Below are 18,055 nucleotides of genomic sequence, written 5' to 3'. Positions count from 1 at the left end.
TTCCAGGATCAATCAAGGGTCTGTCACAGGCGGGCGTCTGAAGGAGACTATGGCTACTCCATCCAGGGTTCTACTGACCCATGTGGTGGGGGTGCTTGGTGGGGAATGGGTAAAAATGTAGAGGCCACAGCTCCCCGTGGAGCACAGGAGGAAGCCTGAAAGGTAGGAGCCAGAGTGTGTGTGTATGTGTGTGTGTGCCCTCAATCTGCCACAGTGACCCTGGGGTTGTGTGTGTGTGTGTTTGTGTGCCCTCAATCTGCTACAGTGACCCTGGGGTTGTGTGTATGTGTCCTCAATCTGCCACAGTGACCCTGGGGTTCTTGAGAGCACCTGCCGGAAAAATCATTTGGAGGGCTCCGGGGAGCATCCAGGATACCAAGTCCCAAGAAAGTCAAACATGTGAAAACACTTGGAAAATGGTTTAATGATGTTTTACAACAGAAATGAACTGTACAGTTACAGTCAGTTTAATATATATATAAAAATTACAGCAGACAAATGCATCTACACAAAATCTACCATTCCATTCTGATTCACTGTCACCTACACAATCTCTCCCAAGCCTACAGGCCCCTGCAGGCAGCCCCAGGAGGGGGGATCATAGAAAGGGCACTTTTTTTTTGTTTTTTTTTTTAAGAGACAGCACCGCTCAGGTTCCCACCACTTCCTCAGGCCTCAGGAGGTATCAGCTGTAATTCCCCAGAATGGAAGTTGCTTGTGTTTCAGGTTTTCAAGACCCAGAAGACCAAGCCTTGCCTCCCAGAAGGTACTGCAAGTTATCAGGCGATTCTTGTCAAACGTTCCATCGGAGGGAAGAGGCTGCACCACAGCCACCCACATGGCAAGAGTCACCTAAGGGGGCTCCCAGCAACTACTTGGGAACCAGCACTGCCTCCTTAAAGCTGCGACAAGTTGGGAAAGAATCATTTTCACCACATCTTCAGTTTCCACAAAGAACTCAAACTCACATTTTTAAAGTACAAGAAACAAAAAGCTTGGGGAGGCCAAGGAGCCAATGCCCTCGGTTCCCCCTCCCCCCTTGACAACAGTGGAAAAACACCCCTGAATCAATGTTTGGGAAAAAAAAATTAGGGAAGAAAAGAAAAGTGGGATAAGTAAACTATTTAAAGACAAAGAGAAAGAAAACATCTTTAGAAAAACATGATTACTGTCTCTTTAAAACAAAAGAAAATCCCAGCTGGGAGCAGTAATCAGCGACTATGCGATCCAAATTGACACCTGGTGGAAGATAGTTATTGAATATTATGTACACTCGGAACTTTTTCATTTTCTTTTTTATTATGAACACCTAGGCAGTGAAAACTGTTATGTTAATACATACATAGACACACCCAAAACATACAAAAATACTATTATTTCAAACTACTAAGAATAGGACAGTTCAATTATTTTCATGCTATGACTTTAAGAGCATTACACTGAAACAAACAAGAAGTTAATCGACATTTTTTTAATATCCCAGAAATATACCAAAATATACATCTAAGCTTTGGAATTACTGAGGTTAGACTAATGCAAGTGCTGGGTAATCGTACTTAATACACAAGTCTAAGGTTCTGCAGGAAAGAAATTATCTTTGGTATCTGCATCAGGCTAATATTATTAACATTTGGATTTTGCTTTGGGATAGAGCTTGTATGACCCTAGAACCAAATCCCCCCCTCCCCCGATCAACTGAGAGTAAAAAGATCCATGTAAAAAGTTCCTTCGTTTGCAATCCCCCCACCCCCCAAGTTAAAAAGTCACAGGCATCTACCTAGCACAAAAGGTTGTGAAATACAATGCATAGTTGCACGGTGGTGCTGCAAAAAGGAAGAGAAGAGAAATGAAAGCCTTGATCATCTTTCTGCATGTTTTCTCACAAACAGGACAGCCACTTCCAAGCAGTTCCAGTAAAGGAAAAGAGAGAGAAAAAAAAAAAGGCTCAGAAGGGCCCCTGGGCGTGCACTCGCCCAGCCCCCAGAGGTTAAAGCACCCAGCAGAGCAGCCAATCCTGCACCAGTGCCTTCAGCTTCCGCCCACTCTGTGGAGTCCCAGGCCAGTCTGGCAGCAGCTGCCCCCGCCCCCCAGGCCCGGTGTGAAGTCCCTGCAATGACCCTGGTTGCGGCTGGGTTCCATCTTTTGTTTTGGAAAATCAGAAATGCCAGCTGTTTCAGGGCATGCTCCCGAGTCGGGAGGGGCCCGGCCGCTCCCTGTGCGCGCACCTGTGCCCTTTCCAATCGGCTCAGAGGACCCCGCCTGCCCTGGCCTCACTCCTCCAGGTGCCAGGACACCACAGACTGGGCTGACGCTGAAGACGTCCCTTTTCTTTGGTTTTTTTGTTTGTTTTGAGTTTATACAATCATTAAGAAATCTTTGGTTTTGGCTGGAAATTTAAAAAAACAAAACAAAACAAAGAAACCACCCTCCCCTGGCTTATAGCAGCAGCACTAGGACCTGGCTAAGCCTTTTCCACGACTGGGGTGGGCACCGGAGGCTGGGAACTACATTCAAAGAAAAGGTGAAGGGGCTGGGGATGCAGCTTCTAGGGAGCCCATGGGGAGAAGATTGTCAAATAATAATAATATTAATAATAATAATAAAGAACTTAAATATTTGGACTTTTTTTTGGTCATGTTAAAGGGAAAAGTGAAATGTGTAATGCAGCAGTCAGCTTAAAGGAGCCTTTGGTGTTTTCCCTTCTGCTCAAAGTCCTGAGAGGAAACAGAACCCCGAGGCCTCCGAGGGGAAGGGAAGGGAGGGTCTCTGGCCCACCAGGGACAAGGCAAGGACAGAAGCTGCTGAGTGGCCAGCAGTCAGAAATGCGGGGTGGGGCGGGGTGGGGAGGCGTGGAAAGCTGGCCAGCCCCTCAAGGCAGGGGAGCAGGGAAAGTCGATGGTGAGAGACCGGTGAAGACCCCTTGCGACCAAAAGGAATACAAGATTGCAATTTGCCCTCAGTTTGCAGTAGCTTTAAGCAGCGACATTCAGAGGCTTTGGGAGGTCCCACCCTTGGCTGCAGGTCTCCTGATGCTATAGGCCAGAGTTCAACATTGTGAGAGGAGGGAGGGCGGACTTGGCAACTCTGTAGGGTTTAGAGAAAGATAAAGCAAGTCACGAGTTAGAAATGAGGTATACAACAGCTCCTGGACTTGTGGTGGGGACACAGCCCCACACTTACACATCTAGTCTTCGCTACCACCGCAGATGAGCGAGATGGAAACGTGGCCTAACGTGGAGGAGGCGCGGCCCTGCAGAGCCGGTAAGAGTGCACACAGGCCCAGGCAAGCAGAGGTTAGGGGTGGGAAGAAGCCTGTCTCTCCCTGGTCTCACAGTGGGAGACACACCAATAATCTTGTCCAAAGTCCATGTTAGAACATGGTTGCAAAGCCTTCTACTTCCTGCAACTGTTTGCAGCTTGCAGCCTAAGCGGGCTGGCACTAGTCTACTCTGCTCCTCCAGGGCGTGTGCCTTCCGCAGAGCCACGCGGGAATGGAAGCAAAGACTCGGCACCCCGATGCCTGCGACTGCGACCTTTCAGGGCAGACACTGTCATTTTCGCTTCTGAAAGTGCATTTCATTTCCTCCTATGTTTCAGACCTTGAGACACTGTAGGGCTGGGATGGAGCACAGAGTCCTTTCTCACTTGCCTCTGTCCTGCACCATCTGCAAAGAGATCCCAGCGTCAAAGAACTACACTGTGTGGCTGTCTCATTTTGTAACAGCACTGAATCCAGCTGTCTGCCTGCAGACTTCGGGATATAATATTTAAGAACCCAAGGTCGCTGCTTTTGTGAGGCTGTGGCCAACTGAAACGATGAGGAACAAGTCAACCAAGAAAACAAGGGAAAACTTTGCAGCAGACGTCAGCTTTTTTTTTTTTTTTTTTACAGTAAGTTAGCTTTGGGGTGTTAACTTTTTGACAGTGCCCTGGGTTTGCACCAGAAGGTGACGCTGGGTGGTGGAGCCCTGGGCAGAGTGGGCACATTCAAGGACACCAGAGAGCCATAAACCACACCTCCCCTCCCCTGCCCCAGGGAGCGTCATGCTCAAAGTGGTGTTCCCTTACACGCACCCTGCTTTCCCCTAACTTTTGTTTCAAGTGCTCTTATGTTCAATATCCCCATTACCTTACGTATAAACCTACCTAATGCTTTGAAAAGTCCCACAATATTTCGACCACTTGTACATAATGTCATAACAAAAAGATTATTAGTAAAGCTTCTGCAAAGTCCTGCAACCTGATCACTTTTGGATGGAGTAGTCAAAGAGCAATATATTTCTTTTCCCTCTCTCCCTGTCTGGGTCCTATCAACAGCACATCAAAACAACCGACTACTCAACACCCCTGCGCCTACATATAAAACCATCTGGAAGAGAACAGCTCCATGGGAGAGTAAGGGAAGACCTTTTGGTTTTGTCACATAGTCCTGCTCTTGAAAATGCTTATCCTTTACAACAGACAGAACAGAGCTAGCACATCTATGCAGCTTCTGAACTCAAACAGGTTGTACTGGTCCTGTTTGTAAGTATTAGATAAAGGAAAGGACAGGAAAGGAGTCTACTACCATCTTTTGCCCTCCTAAAGTCTCTCAGCAATTCGAGAACATCACTGTTACAAGGGAGTACCCTCTATTTTTAACAGAGCCAGCAGCATGAAAGCAAATCTCTTTTCCAAAGCCAGAATAACCAAGACTTCCTGTAAGAAGTAGGGAAAGGGGGAAAGGAAAAGGAAAGGAAAGAGACAAAGTAAGAACTTTTCCAAATGTCAGCCTTTTGCTCTTCTTCCCTCTGTTTTGAAAATATAAGGATAAGCAATGACATAGCAGTGTCTTTGGTATCCAAACCAAATCCCACTTAAGTTCTGTGAGATGGATCATGTAGTTAAAAAAATAGCCTTTCTGGAGATACAGCTTATATCTGAACGCAGGGAGCCGGGACGTCCGCCCCCGAGAATGGGCACCAAGGGCTCTCAGTGTTTCCCGCACCAGCATCATTTCTCATTCACATTCCCATCAACCAACCAATGCGCAAAGGTCACCTCTTCTCACAGGAGTGAGGTGAGCAAGTCAGCTTTCAGCTTCTCAGTTTGGGTTTCTTCTGTTTGTGTTTTTTGGTTTAGGCAGAATTAGCCTTGGTATGAGAAAAGGAAATCAGGTTTTAAAATGTTGGGCTATTCCACAACACTGATTAACTTGACAAAGGGCAACAAAAAGAACCTGTTTAATTTTCCTAGATTAAAGACACATCACTCACTCACCATTCCTTTCCTCCCCAAATTAACTGGTACATCTACTTCCGCCTCTATGTCTCAGCCACCACCCCGACATCCACGCACTCATCCTTCATCTAAGCTTTCGCTATGTACAGAGGTAATGATCATTAGGAGAGGCTGGCAGTGGCTGGGGGTCATGGGCAGCCATAGCAAGGGATGTCAATGCGCCCTTAGGAACCCTTAACCTATTGGACACCCCGAATGTTACCTGCATGCCATCACACTGTGCTGGAGATCAGACCACAGAGAGGCCAACAAATCCCAAATCCACTCACAGGGGAACTCAAGTTTCCTTTGGCAAGACAGATATAAGGAAAAACAAACACACATGAGCAACACTTTCCTTCTAACATAATCAACTTCTCTTCCCATACCCCAACCCTCCCTAACCCTATAAACTGTAACCTATAAACAGGATCCCAAATACATACAGCATCAGTCATGTTTATCCATCATAATAAACATTAGTTCAACTAAATGCTACAGCTAGAATTATCTCCACTATTTATAAAGTTTATTCATTTATTTATTTGGTTTTTAGTTTAAAACCAGTTCTGCAACAATGCTAAGCTACGCTGAGGTATTTTACGAAGGTGCCGGAAGCTAGCTGTTACCAATGAGCATTATCCTCACAGGTGAAGGTACCACCGTTCAGAGAGAAAGAAGGAAAGAGGGAAAGAGAGACCCAGGGCACAGAATTGACATCAGATGCACTCAGTTTACTACTTTTGGTAAGATCAAGAGTAGAAAAACCAAAACAGGGGGCTACTTCATGAGTAAGGGTGGCTAGGGGAAAAGTAGCAGTTCACAAGCCAGAGGAAATGGGAGGCAAGCTGGGCAACTCTGAGAACAAACAAATCCCCTGCCATCCGGATGGAATCCTCCCGAGCATCTTACCAGAAATCTCAGGGTTGTCCACTGAATTGCTTCGGATTAAGGAAGGGATGAGACAGGAGTCATATCAGCCTTTATCCCATGCCTGTCCAGGTGTACATTTATATTGTGTGTGCCATCCGTGCAAACCTATGTAATAGCTGATCTTAGTCCTCTGAGAGGAAGCGCAAGGAAGGATTTCTGTTCCCTTCTCAAAAGAGAAGGCAAGCATGAGGAAAGTTACCATTTCATACAGTGTCATCCTCGCTGAAAAGGACTTCAATACAGCCTGAACAATGACACACACTAAGCACTTCTTACACACACACACACAAAATTGAACTTGTAAGCACGATGAGCAAATTAACCCATCAACTCTTGCCCATTTGGGTAATTTTAAATCTCAGGTTGTTGGTCTTTTTCTCCCATTAGTATTGATCACCTTGTGATGTTTTTAGCTGTAATAAAGAGGAACGTTTAAAATCTAAATCCCTCAAGATTAGATGCTGATTTAATGAGAAAGCATCTGACCAAACTCTTCCAATTAATCACTGAGGTCCTTCTTTAACCAAAGGTTCTCAGACTGCACTGGCCCGTGGAGGTCCCTGCCATCTCTAGGGCACCGTCGCCAGGTTCAGTGCCCACCCACGTCTCCTTGACAGCATTTCTCCTTTGCTGGAGAGAAGCAAAAGACAGAGGCTTCTCCTCTGTCTGCCTTCCGAGCTCAATGATCTTATTTTTTTCTTGGTGGGGAACAACCTTAGACTATGAACTATACAGAGTATCTTTTGTAAGTCAAGCGTTTGATATATACATACATATATATAGATGCTAACTGCAATGTTCTCTGTTAGGATTTATAATTTCACAAATTGACATAAATTTTCTATATTTGCGATTGTATCTGGCTTTCCTAGAAAGGTAAATAGAAAATTTAGTGTTAAATATCACATTGAATTTAAACATTGGGCCAAGCAATTATCTGTGCTTCTGGATAATTATGGACAAGGCTTCCTCTATCTTCCCAAGTAAATGAGGCAAAATGGGAAAAAAAATAATAAAAAGACCGAATTGTGCTTTTCCTCCAACAATGAATGAACAATGTAGAACTGGCAAGTGGAATCACTAAACATATTTTAGTTCATCTTATTTTCCCTTTAAAAAAAAGACTGTTAATTCCTACGAGTGCTGCCATGAAGTATAAAGAGGTGCAGCCCTTCACAAAATCAAAGTTGGAGTCCTTTGGTTCCATTTCACGAGCAAACTGGATGGTGCTAATCTTTCTGATAATAAATAAAAGGAAGTATGCATTATGTCAATTAATGAATAAAACAATTTTTTCTTAATTCTAAAAGTCTGCCTATGAAACCTCACAGCACTTGATTTCTTCCTAGGCAGAGTCCCTTTGTGGGTCTTTCTGCTCTGTACTTCAGATTTATACAGGGTCTAAAAAAAGTTCACGAGCACACTGCACTGCTTGTGAGAAGCAGGATTCAAACAATTACATTCACCATGCCCTGGGACGCTCCATCAGCCCGGGCAAATGCGTTTAGAACTAGTCTTTGGCTTAACATCAGGTTCACCAATTCAGGGCTAAAATAAAACCGCATAAATGTTAAGAGGAAATAAAACGATGAATTGTGAGCATCTCTGGCTTTTCCTTTTCGAAATGCAGAAACTCTATCTACCACAGCCTCTTTTTGGTCAAATGGCCCCCTTTGGTTTCCAGACTCTTCCATATAAGATGGCTGAAAGTTAAGTCTGAGTACCTTAGCTTAGGATAGTTCACTAGATTAAAGAAGCATTTCTTGAGATGATTAAAAAAAGATGATATAAAGTAAAAAATGATTATGGTGTTCATGAAGCAATATAATCAGTAGAATATCTAGGGATGGTGATGAGGAGTTGTTTTTAAACTGAACACCCACCAATGAGCTATGATAGTGTTTCCTGTGTACATGTGTAAAAGTACCTTTCGGTTCACAATGTATCTTTAAATAAGTGAAAGAGAAAAAATTTAAAGTCACCTTTGTCTTCAGATTTATTTCTTCTTTTAAATGCCGATTTTTATGCTGGTTTAAGGTCTACCCTCATCAAGTGATGTACACAAAAAAGACAGAATATCCCAAACTGCTGACAGAATCCAGGGCAGGAGACAAAAGTCTGCTGCCCTGACCGCAACAGCTCAGCATCTTCTTAGAGTCTCTTAGTGATTCTTATTTGGAAAAAGTAGCATTTTTTTTAACCACACAGAAAACAACAACAACAACAAAGCCTTTCCTTGCTCTTCCTCCTACCCACGGGGCTAGAGTCCCCCAGGACTCGACACTTCCTTTGGTAACAATTTTGGGAAATCAACACTATGACCTCTAATCCATATATATATGGTGGGCACTGGCATTTCCCTCCCTGAACCCTTCCTCCTGCCTCCCTCCTCCCAAGGAAGGGACTTATCACTATGGGCAGCTACAGTGTCACTGACAGCCCTAAAGTCATGTGCACAGACTACAGTTTGACGTGTCAAGTCAGGATACAAGACTAAAATGAACTACAACAGAGACAAAGCACACGGACAGGAGAATGTAGGAAGTGACACTGCCATTCTATTTACACACCAACCTATATAAACTAGTTAAAAATCAAGTTCATGTCTGCCCAGAGGATATTACAATTTACCAACATAAAAGATTAAAAACAAGCAGCAACTTTTATATAAAATTAATAAAGACAAATGAAAAAGAAATTGTCAGTAGCATCTATCTCCTCAATGTGTCTGAACTGCACGTTATAAACTAGTCCATTAGTACAGCAGCTTGCTAAAAATTGACTTTGGTTCAAGCTTAGTTTAAAAAAAAAATAAAAAAACACACCACACAAAAAGGGTGGATGGACATTTGTTAGTTTCCCTGCTTGTAGTTCACTGATTTTACGGGAGTTTTAGGGGAGGTGAAGGGTAAGAGGAGGAAGTTCAGGGTGGCAATCAACAGCCTCATGAAAGGAAAACAAGGCAGAAGAACCGAGGAAAAATTTCAAAGGGGCTGAACACATCCTGCCCTTTCAATGTGACAGGACTCTCCCACCTGAATCGCAAAGCAAAGCAGCACACGCTCGTCTGCGTTACTCCTTTCTGAGCAGTGGTGAGGAAAGACAAACAGAACCCAGGCTCCCCAGCGGACACAGGCAGAGCAGTCGAAAGGAAATCACCTGTAGGCGCTCTCAGCCCCAGCTCCCAGGAGTGGGGGGAAAGTGCAGTCTGAGGACCGCCAGCCACGCGAGCAAGCACCCAGACACCAAACGGGGACCCTTCAACTCCAGCAAGGGGGACCTCACACGCGCTGCACTGCAGTGACCCAGTCTCTGGGGAGACTTTTGGAACAGAGAGTGTAGTAACAGTACACCAACAAGAAAAAAAAAAAAAAAAAAAAAAGAATGGGAATTCAACCTCTCAATTACTAATCCTCCTTCCTCTTCATCCACTTTCACAAGCTCTCCTCTTCCGTGGGCTCATTTCACACAGTCTAGAAACACCCTGAAGACGACGACGGGAGCTGCTCGCTTCTACACCAATCAGAGAAGTGTACTGCCACGCAGACCTAGCCAGCAGGAGCCAAAGGACCACACCAAGGGGGCACTTGGGGAGCGTGCAGCGTTCCTGCTCAGAGTCCTCGAAGACTCCACAGAGCCCACGCACAGCTACCAAGCGCCACCCTCAGTCCGGAAAACCGCAGGGCTAGAGGGCTATATAAGCTAGCCAGTGGATATGAAGGCTGCAGCGCCCTAGAGGAAAAGGTGGTAACCTCGGACTCCTCTCATCACACCTCTTCTGGATATACAACTGATGGAAAACAGTCTAGCAGAATTTCTTCAGACAACAAAAGAAGGGAAAAGTCTCCCAGTCTCAGTAAGTCATTTTGTTCTTTGCCAAGTAAGTTAAAAAGAGTTTGGATGAACAACTTCCACAAAATGGAACAAACACACACACACATACACACCAACAGTAGGAGCATTTTTCAGGAGATAAGAAATCAGGAGAACCACCAAGTCAGGTGTCTGCAGTAGTCTTTGCTCTTCGGAACCAAATCCTGCCCTGCCAACGCGCACGGCTGTTCCCATGGAAAGTAGCAGAGAGCAGCACCGTCGCACTGCAGGATCTGGATCTCAGGGTCATTCAATGATGTGGGGGTGAGTGAGAGCTACAGTTCAGCAGGAATTCCTTCCCACGCAAAAGTGCTCCAAAGGCACCACCTGATGGGGGAGGGGCGTGTGTGGAACAGGAGTGTGTGCACACACTGCCTTCAGCTTCTGCACCAAGCCTCTTGCATAAGTGGCAAAAGAAAATAATTTTCTAGCACCTCTGTAAGAGTCATCAAGGATAAGGAAACCAGCAAGAACATTCCCCGCAGTTAAGAACATAAGTCTCCCCTTACCCCGAAACCCTCCCTCCCCACAGTGTGGGAGCTCACTGAAACAGGATCCAGGAGCAAGAGATAAACATGTCCAAACTATATATATATATATACGTATATATATATAAAAACAACAACAGCAATAATAAGAGATACAGTAATACAGGCCTGCCTAAATTGTACCAGTTAAGAAAGGAACCCCCAACACAATTGATACGATTATAAACACCTTGTTATGACTTAATGGCCTGTACAACAGACCCATAAAAATGATTTTTTTTTTTTTAAGAAAAAAAGAAATTTAAACAAACAAGAAATCCCCTTCCTATATTGGAATTGGTAACCCACCTTAACTTGTCATCATGACTGCTGGAAATGATAAGTAGTCCTTCAACTTATATTTTTGTTTGTTTGTTTTTGATTTTTTTTTTGTTTCTGTTTTTATTTTTAATTTTTGGTTATAAAGTTCTTCAATCCATGAAGCAATCCTGAAAAGACAGTGTTTCATTACAAAATTAGGCAAATGCTGTCCCGTCTCCATCCTCTCCTTTTTTCCGGCGTGTGTTTTCATTCTTCTCTCCTTGCCCTCACAGCACGGCGAGAGGCAGCCAATCACAGTCTTCAGTTGATTCACTGGCTGGCAGCCCAAGCACACTGCACAATGGGAAAGGCTCATGGCAGCCCGGCTCTGCCAGCTCACTGTGCCTTGGAGGCGGTGGTGGTGGTGGAAGCCGCCCCGCTGGCAGAGGCGGCCGTGAAGAGAGAGTTCTGGATGGACTCGGCTGAGGTGGAGGTGGCGTGAAGGCTGGCTACGGGCGTGGAGTTCCCTGCGGACGCGGCGGCGGCAGAGACCAAGCTAACCGGGTTGCTGGTGAGCAGAGAGAGGTTCTGAGGGTTCAGGAACAGAGGGGCAGTCACGATGTTAGGGGCTCCTCCTGCATTGGCAAATACCAGGTTCCCAGTTGCATCCAGTGACGTTATTGGAAGAGAGCCACCAGAAGCAAGAGCTACAGACAAAAACCCCAAAAAACAGGCAGGATGGAGAATATTAACATTGTCCCAGAGAAGCCAAACAACACACAGCTCTACTGAGCTTCCCCACAACTCCGTGGGGAAACGCACAACTCCTCAGTTACACTGAAGCTGCTAAGCCTGAACACGCTGAGGGACTTTTGAACGGCCTCATTCAGAGGGCACAGCAGGGTAGGCTAGCGGGGAGGGCTGCAGAAGTTCTGATGGACCAGAGTCGTGTTTCTGTCTTTAAATCTCAAGTTTATCTCGTGTGCCTAGGAATACTTGGTAAATCCAACAATTCTGTCTTTAGTGAAGATTGGTGATTTTCAACTACTTCCATTCAAAAGATAAACTTGGGAAAGTGATTAAAGCATTAAAACATATGTTTAGTGGTCGCCGGTGTTATGGCATAGCAGGTTAAGCCTCTGCCTGTGATCCCAGCATCTCACACGGGTGTTGGTTAGAGACCAGGTCGCTCTACTTCCAATCTAGCTCCCTGCTGAAAAGTGAAGACGGCCCAAGTGCTTGGGAGCCTTGGCCACTGCGGTCATCTGGGGAGTGAACCAGCAGATGAAGACTGCATGCTCCGTCTCTCTTCCTCTCTCTCTAACTCCTCGTTTCAGATAAATAAAAAATAAATCTTAAGGAAAAAACATTTAATTTTCATCAAATTAACTGGCATTATTGATAAATTTGAGCAAATACTTTATACTAGGATATACAAGATGAAAACCATGTTTTAAAACGGCATTAGTTACAAAATAAATTATATATCATCGAATATATGGATCGATTAATTGTTGGCTTCCTGATACAACACATGTGATTTCTATAACTTGTACAGAAGAGAGGGAGGAGTTCCCTGCAGGAGCACATCAGACACAGGAGGAGGTAGGTGGTCTTACAGGGGGGTGACCTAAGACTTGCTTTAATGGGTGGAAAATTTTCTATGACGCTTCTGCTTCACCACAGAAGATACCATCAACGTGTCACTTAAGATCATTAGGGCTCTCCTTCAATATTTTATCATGTTAATAACAGCCTCAAATCAAAACCACACAATTGTACCCCACATGCAGATGAAGGGTTCTTTTAAAAGCATTAAAATTTTGGTGGATTTCTTACAAAATATGTAGCTGAAGGGAATGCCTTTGATTTTGGGCATGATCACACAAACATTAAAGGACAGTGAGGCTTAGGTGCAGCTTGAGGTTTCCTGAAATTCCAGGCTGAGGGTTATAGCCCAGTTCGGGATCTACCTAGAGCATCTGCGCTTTGGACAACAAAGGCTGGGAAAGGCTTTTTGCCTTTGCAGTGCTCCCACACCTCGCAGACACTCCCTAAAGCAAAAGAAAACAATGACTGATGACAAATCCCATTTCAAAAGAAAATTCTTGAAAAACAGAAGCTTTGCAGATCTGACCATCAGTTCAAGCAGGATTTAGTCAATCAGAAAGTCGATATAACGTAAGGCAATCTAGTCAGTGGTCTGGTTTTGTGTGTATTAACATTCTCTACAAGACTCCATGAGAGACAGCATCCTTCACACACTTAATTGAAGTGGCTACCAGCTTATTTTGGCTCTGCAAACTCACATTTAAGCACACACTATTTTAAGAAAAACAAATTTTCTGATTAACATAGTGATGGTTTTCAAACTGTTTCCCTGAATTACCTAACAGTAAGCATCTTCACATGTAAACACAGAATGAATACTGTCCTGGGTAACATGCTAGAGAGCAGCAAGGGACACAAGTGGACTTGGGGAAAAGACAGTATAAACAAAAGAACTTAACTTTACACTGACCAGGACATGGAAAGGGCGACCCCCACGAGGATTAAAAAGTCCCCTGAAGCCTGCCTGTGAGCTCCACATTAAATCATTATAGGACTTTCCAGTACATGACTCTCTTTGAGGGTGGAATGGAGACTGGAGAATCTTGCTTGGCCAAGTTTGCTTTCTATAAGTTTTAGATGAGCACTTGGCTAAATTTACCAGAGGGGAAAAATCTGCCTCCAGGTTTACTCACTAAGATAATATTAGCATACAAAACATGATTTTTAGTAATATACCAAGCTTAGTATACCTCCTGTTCTTAGAAACTGACTCTACACTTCTCTTATAAAGATTTTTCACATGGACATTTTCTTGGTCTTCAACAAAAAGTTAACATCGAACTCCCTCTTGTCATCAAAATCACCTCTAGCAAAGCAGGCTTCTCTCTCTCTCTCTCTCTCTCTCTCTCTCTCTCTCTCTCTCTCTCACACACACACACACACACACCCCACAACACGGAGTAAGGAAGAAGAGTCTACTGACCTTGAATAGTCGCCAGTGTACTGTTGCTCATCAGAGCTGGGCTGAGAGCACCACCCAGGGTCCCTGGATTGAGACTGAGTAAGGCACCTCTGTAAGTCCAAAAGAGGGATCCCTTTATTACCAGGCAGACACAATTGTCAGTTTGACAACGGGCCCAAAGGCAAAAGAAAGAGGAAAATCCAACTGGGGACATGAAGGACATCTCGGCTATTTTCCTATATTCTTCTATGGTTTGGCTGGTGCTCCAAGTGCACTCCTTGTCTATGTGTACACACATGGTTATGATTTGCACAAAAGGAACACCTTTTACAGTAATTCTGACTCTCCTCTGAATTACTTCATTCTTGTTTCCCCCAAAACCAAAGAAAAATTTCCAGCAAAAAGCATATATTTACAGGGCGATTCTTATGTGATGTCTGACATTAGAAATGCGAACTTGGGAATTTCAATACTACGTCCTCTACCTATGTTTGAGAATCAGAAAGCAGAAGGTTGAGAGTGTTTAATGGAGAAAGCACAGGACATGAGTTAGGAATTTGGGGCTTTCTTTCTCATCCCATCACTGAGGCAATCAATAACCTACTGTCCTATGTCTTCATTTAGAAACAAAGGTATGGCTACTGCCCTCTCTGAGCGGTTAGAAAACTCAAGTTCAGCTATAACCAAGGTTCTTGCACTACCAATTCAAAGACATTATCGCATTAAGGAGGTTTTCCTCCATTTCAGAGAGTGATGAGATGTCTCCCCTACAAGTAATTCCAGGGATGACTCCAGCGGTCTCTTAGCTGTGGCTGAGATGAGGAAGCTCCTTACCCAGCTGCAAACTGCGAGGGTGCCATCAGGCCCGGGCTTAGTCCTGCAGCAGCAGCCATGGCAGCAAGACTGGCATTTGCTGGCAACTGTGTAGCTCCTTGGAGGGCAGCAGCTGCTGCTGTTTGCAAGCCTGATGCTGTCACCATCACCTGGCTGGTCCCAAGAGGGGAGGACAAAGGAGCGGAGGTGGTCTGTGTTGTGCTGGTCTCACTGGCACTGGATGTCTCGGAGGTGGAGGCTGAGGCCGAAGGGGAGGGGCTCAGAGAGGGGGAGGTGACTGCTGAGGAAGCAGGAGGCGCTGTGGAAATCACCGTCGCTGTGTTGTTGGAGGTGGTGTCTGTAGTGCCTGAAAAGAAAACTGATTCAGCAAATGCCTCTCTCGAAGCGGTTTAGGAAGAATGGTTGCTTTATCAGCCACACTCTAGAGTCAGGAATAACTGACCTACCATCCAGTCATCTCGAAATTTACCCTTTTTAAAAAAATTAACCCAGTTTAGTATTTCTAAGGAAACTAATCACAAAAACAAACATCTTAGAACCAAGGCTAGGGGCCGGCGCTGTGGCGTAGCGGGTAAAGCCGCCTCCTGCAGTGCCAGCATCCCATAGGGGCACCAGTTCGAGTCCCAGCTGCTCCACTTCTGATCCAGCTCTCTGCTATGGCCTGGGAAATCACTAGAAGATGGCCCAAGTCCCTGGGCTCCTGCACCCATGTGGGAGACCTGGAAGCTCCTGGCTTCAGATGGGCACAGCTCTGGCTGTTGTGGCCAATTGGGGAGTGAACCAGTGGATAGAAGACCTCTCTCTTTCTGCCTCTATTCTGTGTAACTGACTTTCAAATAAAATGCATCTTAAAAAAAAGAAAAAAACAAAAGCTATGAACCTTATGTTAGATAAGAACAATAACATAACCATAACAGAAACAGTTTTCCACTGCCAATTTCTTATCTTTCTCACTGAGAAATCTCCTCAGTAGTCTCCATAGAGAAATCAAAACAAGGACATGAAAAATTGACTTACATACTTTCCTAAGAATAACTGACGGCCACACACAGAGACAGTATAAAAATGACTAAAGGTAGATGTCTAGAAGTCTTCTTTGCACTAAAAATTTAAGTATTTTGTAATGTAAATCTGCTCTCCAAAAGCCCATTGTAGTAAACCTATTTTCTTATCCAGGGAAACCAACAAAAACACATAATGATATTATCAATCTTGCAAAAGCATGAAAAATGATAATAGAACAAGTCTCTTATTTCAGTTATCAGGAAATGCTACAAAATTATAAAAATGGGGGGGGGGAGCCATTGTAATCCATAAACTGTACTTTGGAAATTTATATTCATTAAATAAAAGTTTAAAAAAAAATTATAAAAACAGTTTACCTAAACTAGACAGAACTTAATTTAGTGCACTATGTTTTAGGATCCAATCAACCATATTTATATACAGAGCAGAATCTTGGCTGCATTTTCTTAGCATAGAGAGCTTGAAAGAGTTTTACATTATAAATTCACATGATAAGTTCTCAATGCAATAATTCTGTGAGAGATAAAAGACTTTCAACGTTTTATAAAAGATTAATCAGAATAATTATCTGAAACCTACAGGGCATGGCCCCTTGGAAAAAGCTTTATGTAAAGGTTTTTATATATACATGTACATACACACTACACAGTCTTCATTTTCTTAAGGTGTCTTCTGAAGATTTTGTTTCTTTAATGGATTGTGCTTTTGGTGCTGTACGAGCATGTGTGAACTCTTTGCCTAACTCACGGTCACTAAGCTTTTTCCTGTATTTTTCTAGAAGCTTTAGGTTCTAAAGTTTTTTTTATCTAGGTCTCTGTTCCAGTTTAGTTAATTTCTGTGCACAGTATGGGGTAAGAATCTAATCTTTTGCATATCCAATCATCTCACAACCATTTATCAACGAGTCTTTGCCCTACGGAATTTCTTCGCACACCTGTTAAAACTCAGAGCACAGGGGCAGGCAGTTAGGAAGCCAGCTGGATCGCCACATTCCATATCAGAGTGCCTGGTTTCCAGTTCTGACTCCTGACTCCAGCTTCCTACTAATGTTTACTCTGGGAGGCAGCAGTGAAAGCTCAAGTAGCTGGAGTCCCTGGTAACCATGTCAGAGACTTGGACTGAATTCCTGGCTCCTGCCTTGGACTTGGCCCATTTGGGGCAAGTGCAGGCACTTGAGGAGTGAACCAATGATGGAGTTCTTCCCCCAACTACCCTCCTGCTCCCAAGAGTATAAATTTGAAAGTGTCTGTATTCTCAATTTCAATCCATCTAATCTATATGCTAATATTTACTGTTTTGATTATTGTAATTTTACAGTAAGCTTTGAAATCAGGACATCTGAGTCTTCCAAACTTTTCAAAACTGCTTTGGTTGGGGCTGGCACTGTGGCATAGCGGGTAAACACTGCAGCCTGCGATGCCAGCATCCCACGTGGGTGCCAGTTCAATTCCTGGCTGTTCCACTTCCAATCCAGCTCTCTGCAATGCCCTGGGAAAGCAGTAGAAGATGGCCCAAGTCTTTGAGTCCCTGCACCCACATGGGAGGACCTGGAGGAAGCTCCTGGCTCCCAGCTTTGGATCAGCACAGCTCCAGCCATTGCGGCCAACTGGGGAGTGAACCAGTGGATAGAAGACCGCCCCCCTTTCTGCCTCTCTTTCTCTCTCTGTGTAGCTCTGACTTTCAAATAAATTAATAAAAAAAAACTGCTCTGGCTATTCTGGGTCCCTTCCATATATATATTTTAGAAATAGATTATCAATTTCTTAAAAAAATGTTTTTGGGATTATGACTATGATAATGCTGAATCCATCTATAAATCAAGCTGAATAAAACTACCATCTTAAGAAAGAGTTTAATTTCTCTGCTTCCAAACTGTAAGGCTTTCATTCTTCCCACCCTCACTAAACTGGCCATATCCTCCAGTACGATGGTAACCAGAAGTCTGACAGAGCACACACTCTTGTTTTGCTACCAGTCTTAGGGGGAACACACTGGGTCTTTCACCGCTCCAGTGTGCTGCACTGTAGGTTTTCGGTCAGTGTTCTTCATCAGTAAGGCAGCTCTCTTCTATTCCCGGCGAAGGCCTTTCACCATGAATGGACTGTGGATCTTGTCAAATACCTTCTCCGGGTTCAGTGAGATGACCATGTAGTTTTGTCCTTTCTTCCACTACTATAGGTATTTTAGTCTCTCATGTTCAGCAACCATACATTTCTGGGAAAAACTTCCATGGTGGATTTATATGTTTCTGGGTTTTACTTACCAGGATTTTGTGGAGAAGTTCAGAAATACTTCTGTGAGGAGTATGAGTCTGTAATTTGCTTTCTTG

At 44.0% G+C, this 18,055-nt stretch overlaps 1 protein-coding gene across 6 annotated transcripts in view; it reads right to left on the bottom strand.

The window, feature by feature from the left end:
* Nucleotides 1–404: 404 nt before the first annotated feature.
* POU2F1 (POU class 2 homeobox 1) overlaps nucleotides 405–18,055 on the bottom strand; it is a 182,637-nt gene continuing 164,986 nt past the window's right edge. For all 6 annotated transcript variants that reach the window (XM_062192677.1, XM_062192678.1, XM_062192679.1 and 3 more), the window contains 3 exons: nucleotides 14,701–15,046; nucleotides 13,888–13,976; nucleotides 405–11,560 (listed from right to left, as the gene is read on the bottom strand). In XM_062192677.1, coding sequence (XP_062048661.1) covers nucleotides 11,250–11,560; nucleotides 13,888–13,976; nucleotides 14,701–15,046 — 746 coding nt within the window. In that variant the 3' untranslated portion in view covers nucleotides 405–11,249. The remainder of the gene's footprint in view (nucleotides 11,561–13,887; nucleotides 13,977–14,700; nucleotides 15,047–18,055) is intronic.

This window comes from Lepus europaeus, chromosome 5 (assembly GCF_033115175.1).
Source record: "Lepus europaeus isolate LE1 chromosome 5, mLepTim1.pri, whole genome shotgun sequence".
NCBI lineage: Eukaryota > Metazoa > Chordata > Mammalia > Lagomorpha > Leporidae > Lepus > Lepus europaeus.
Note: the sequence above shows the minus strand (reverse complement) of the source record. Positions and strands in the feature narration are given on the sequence as shown.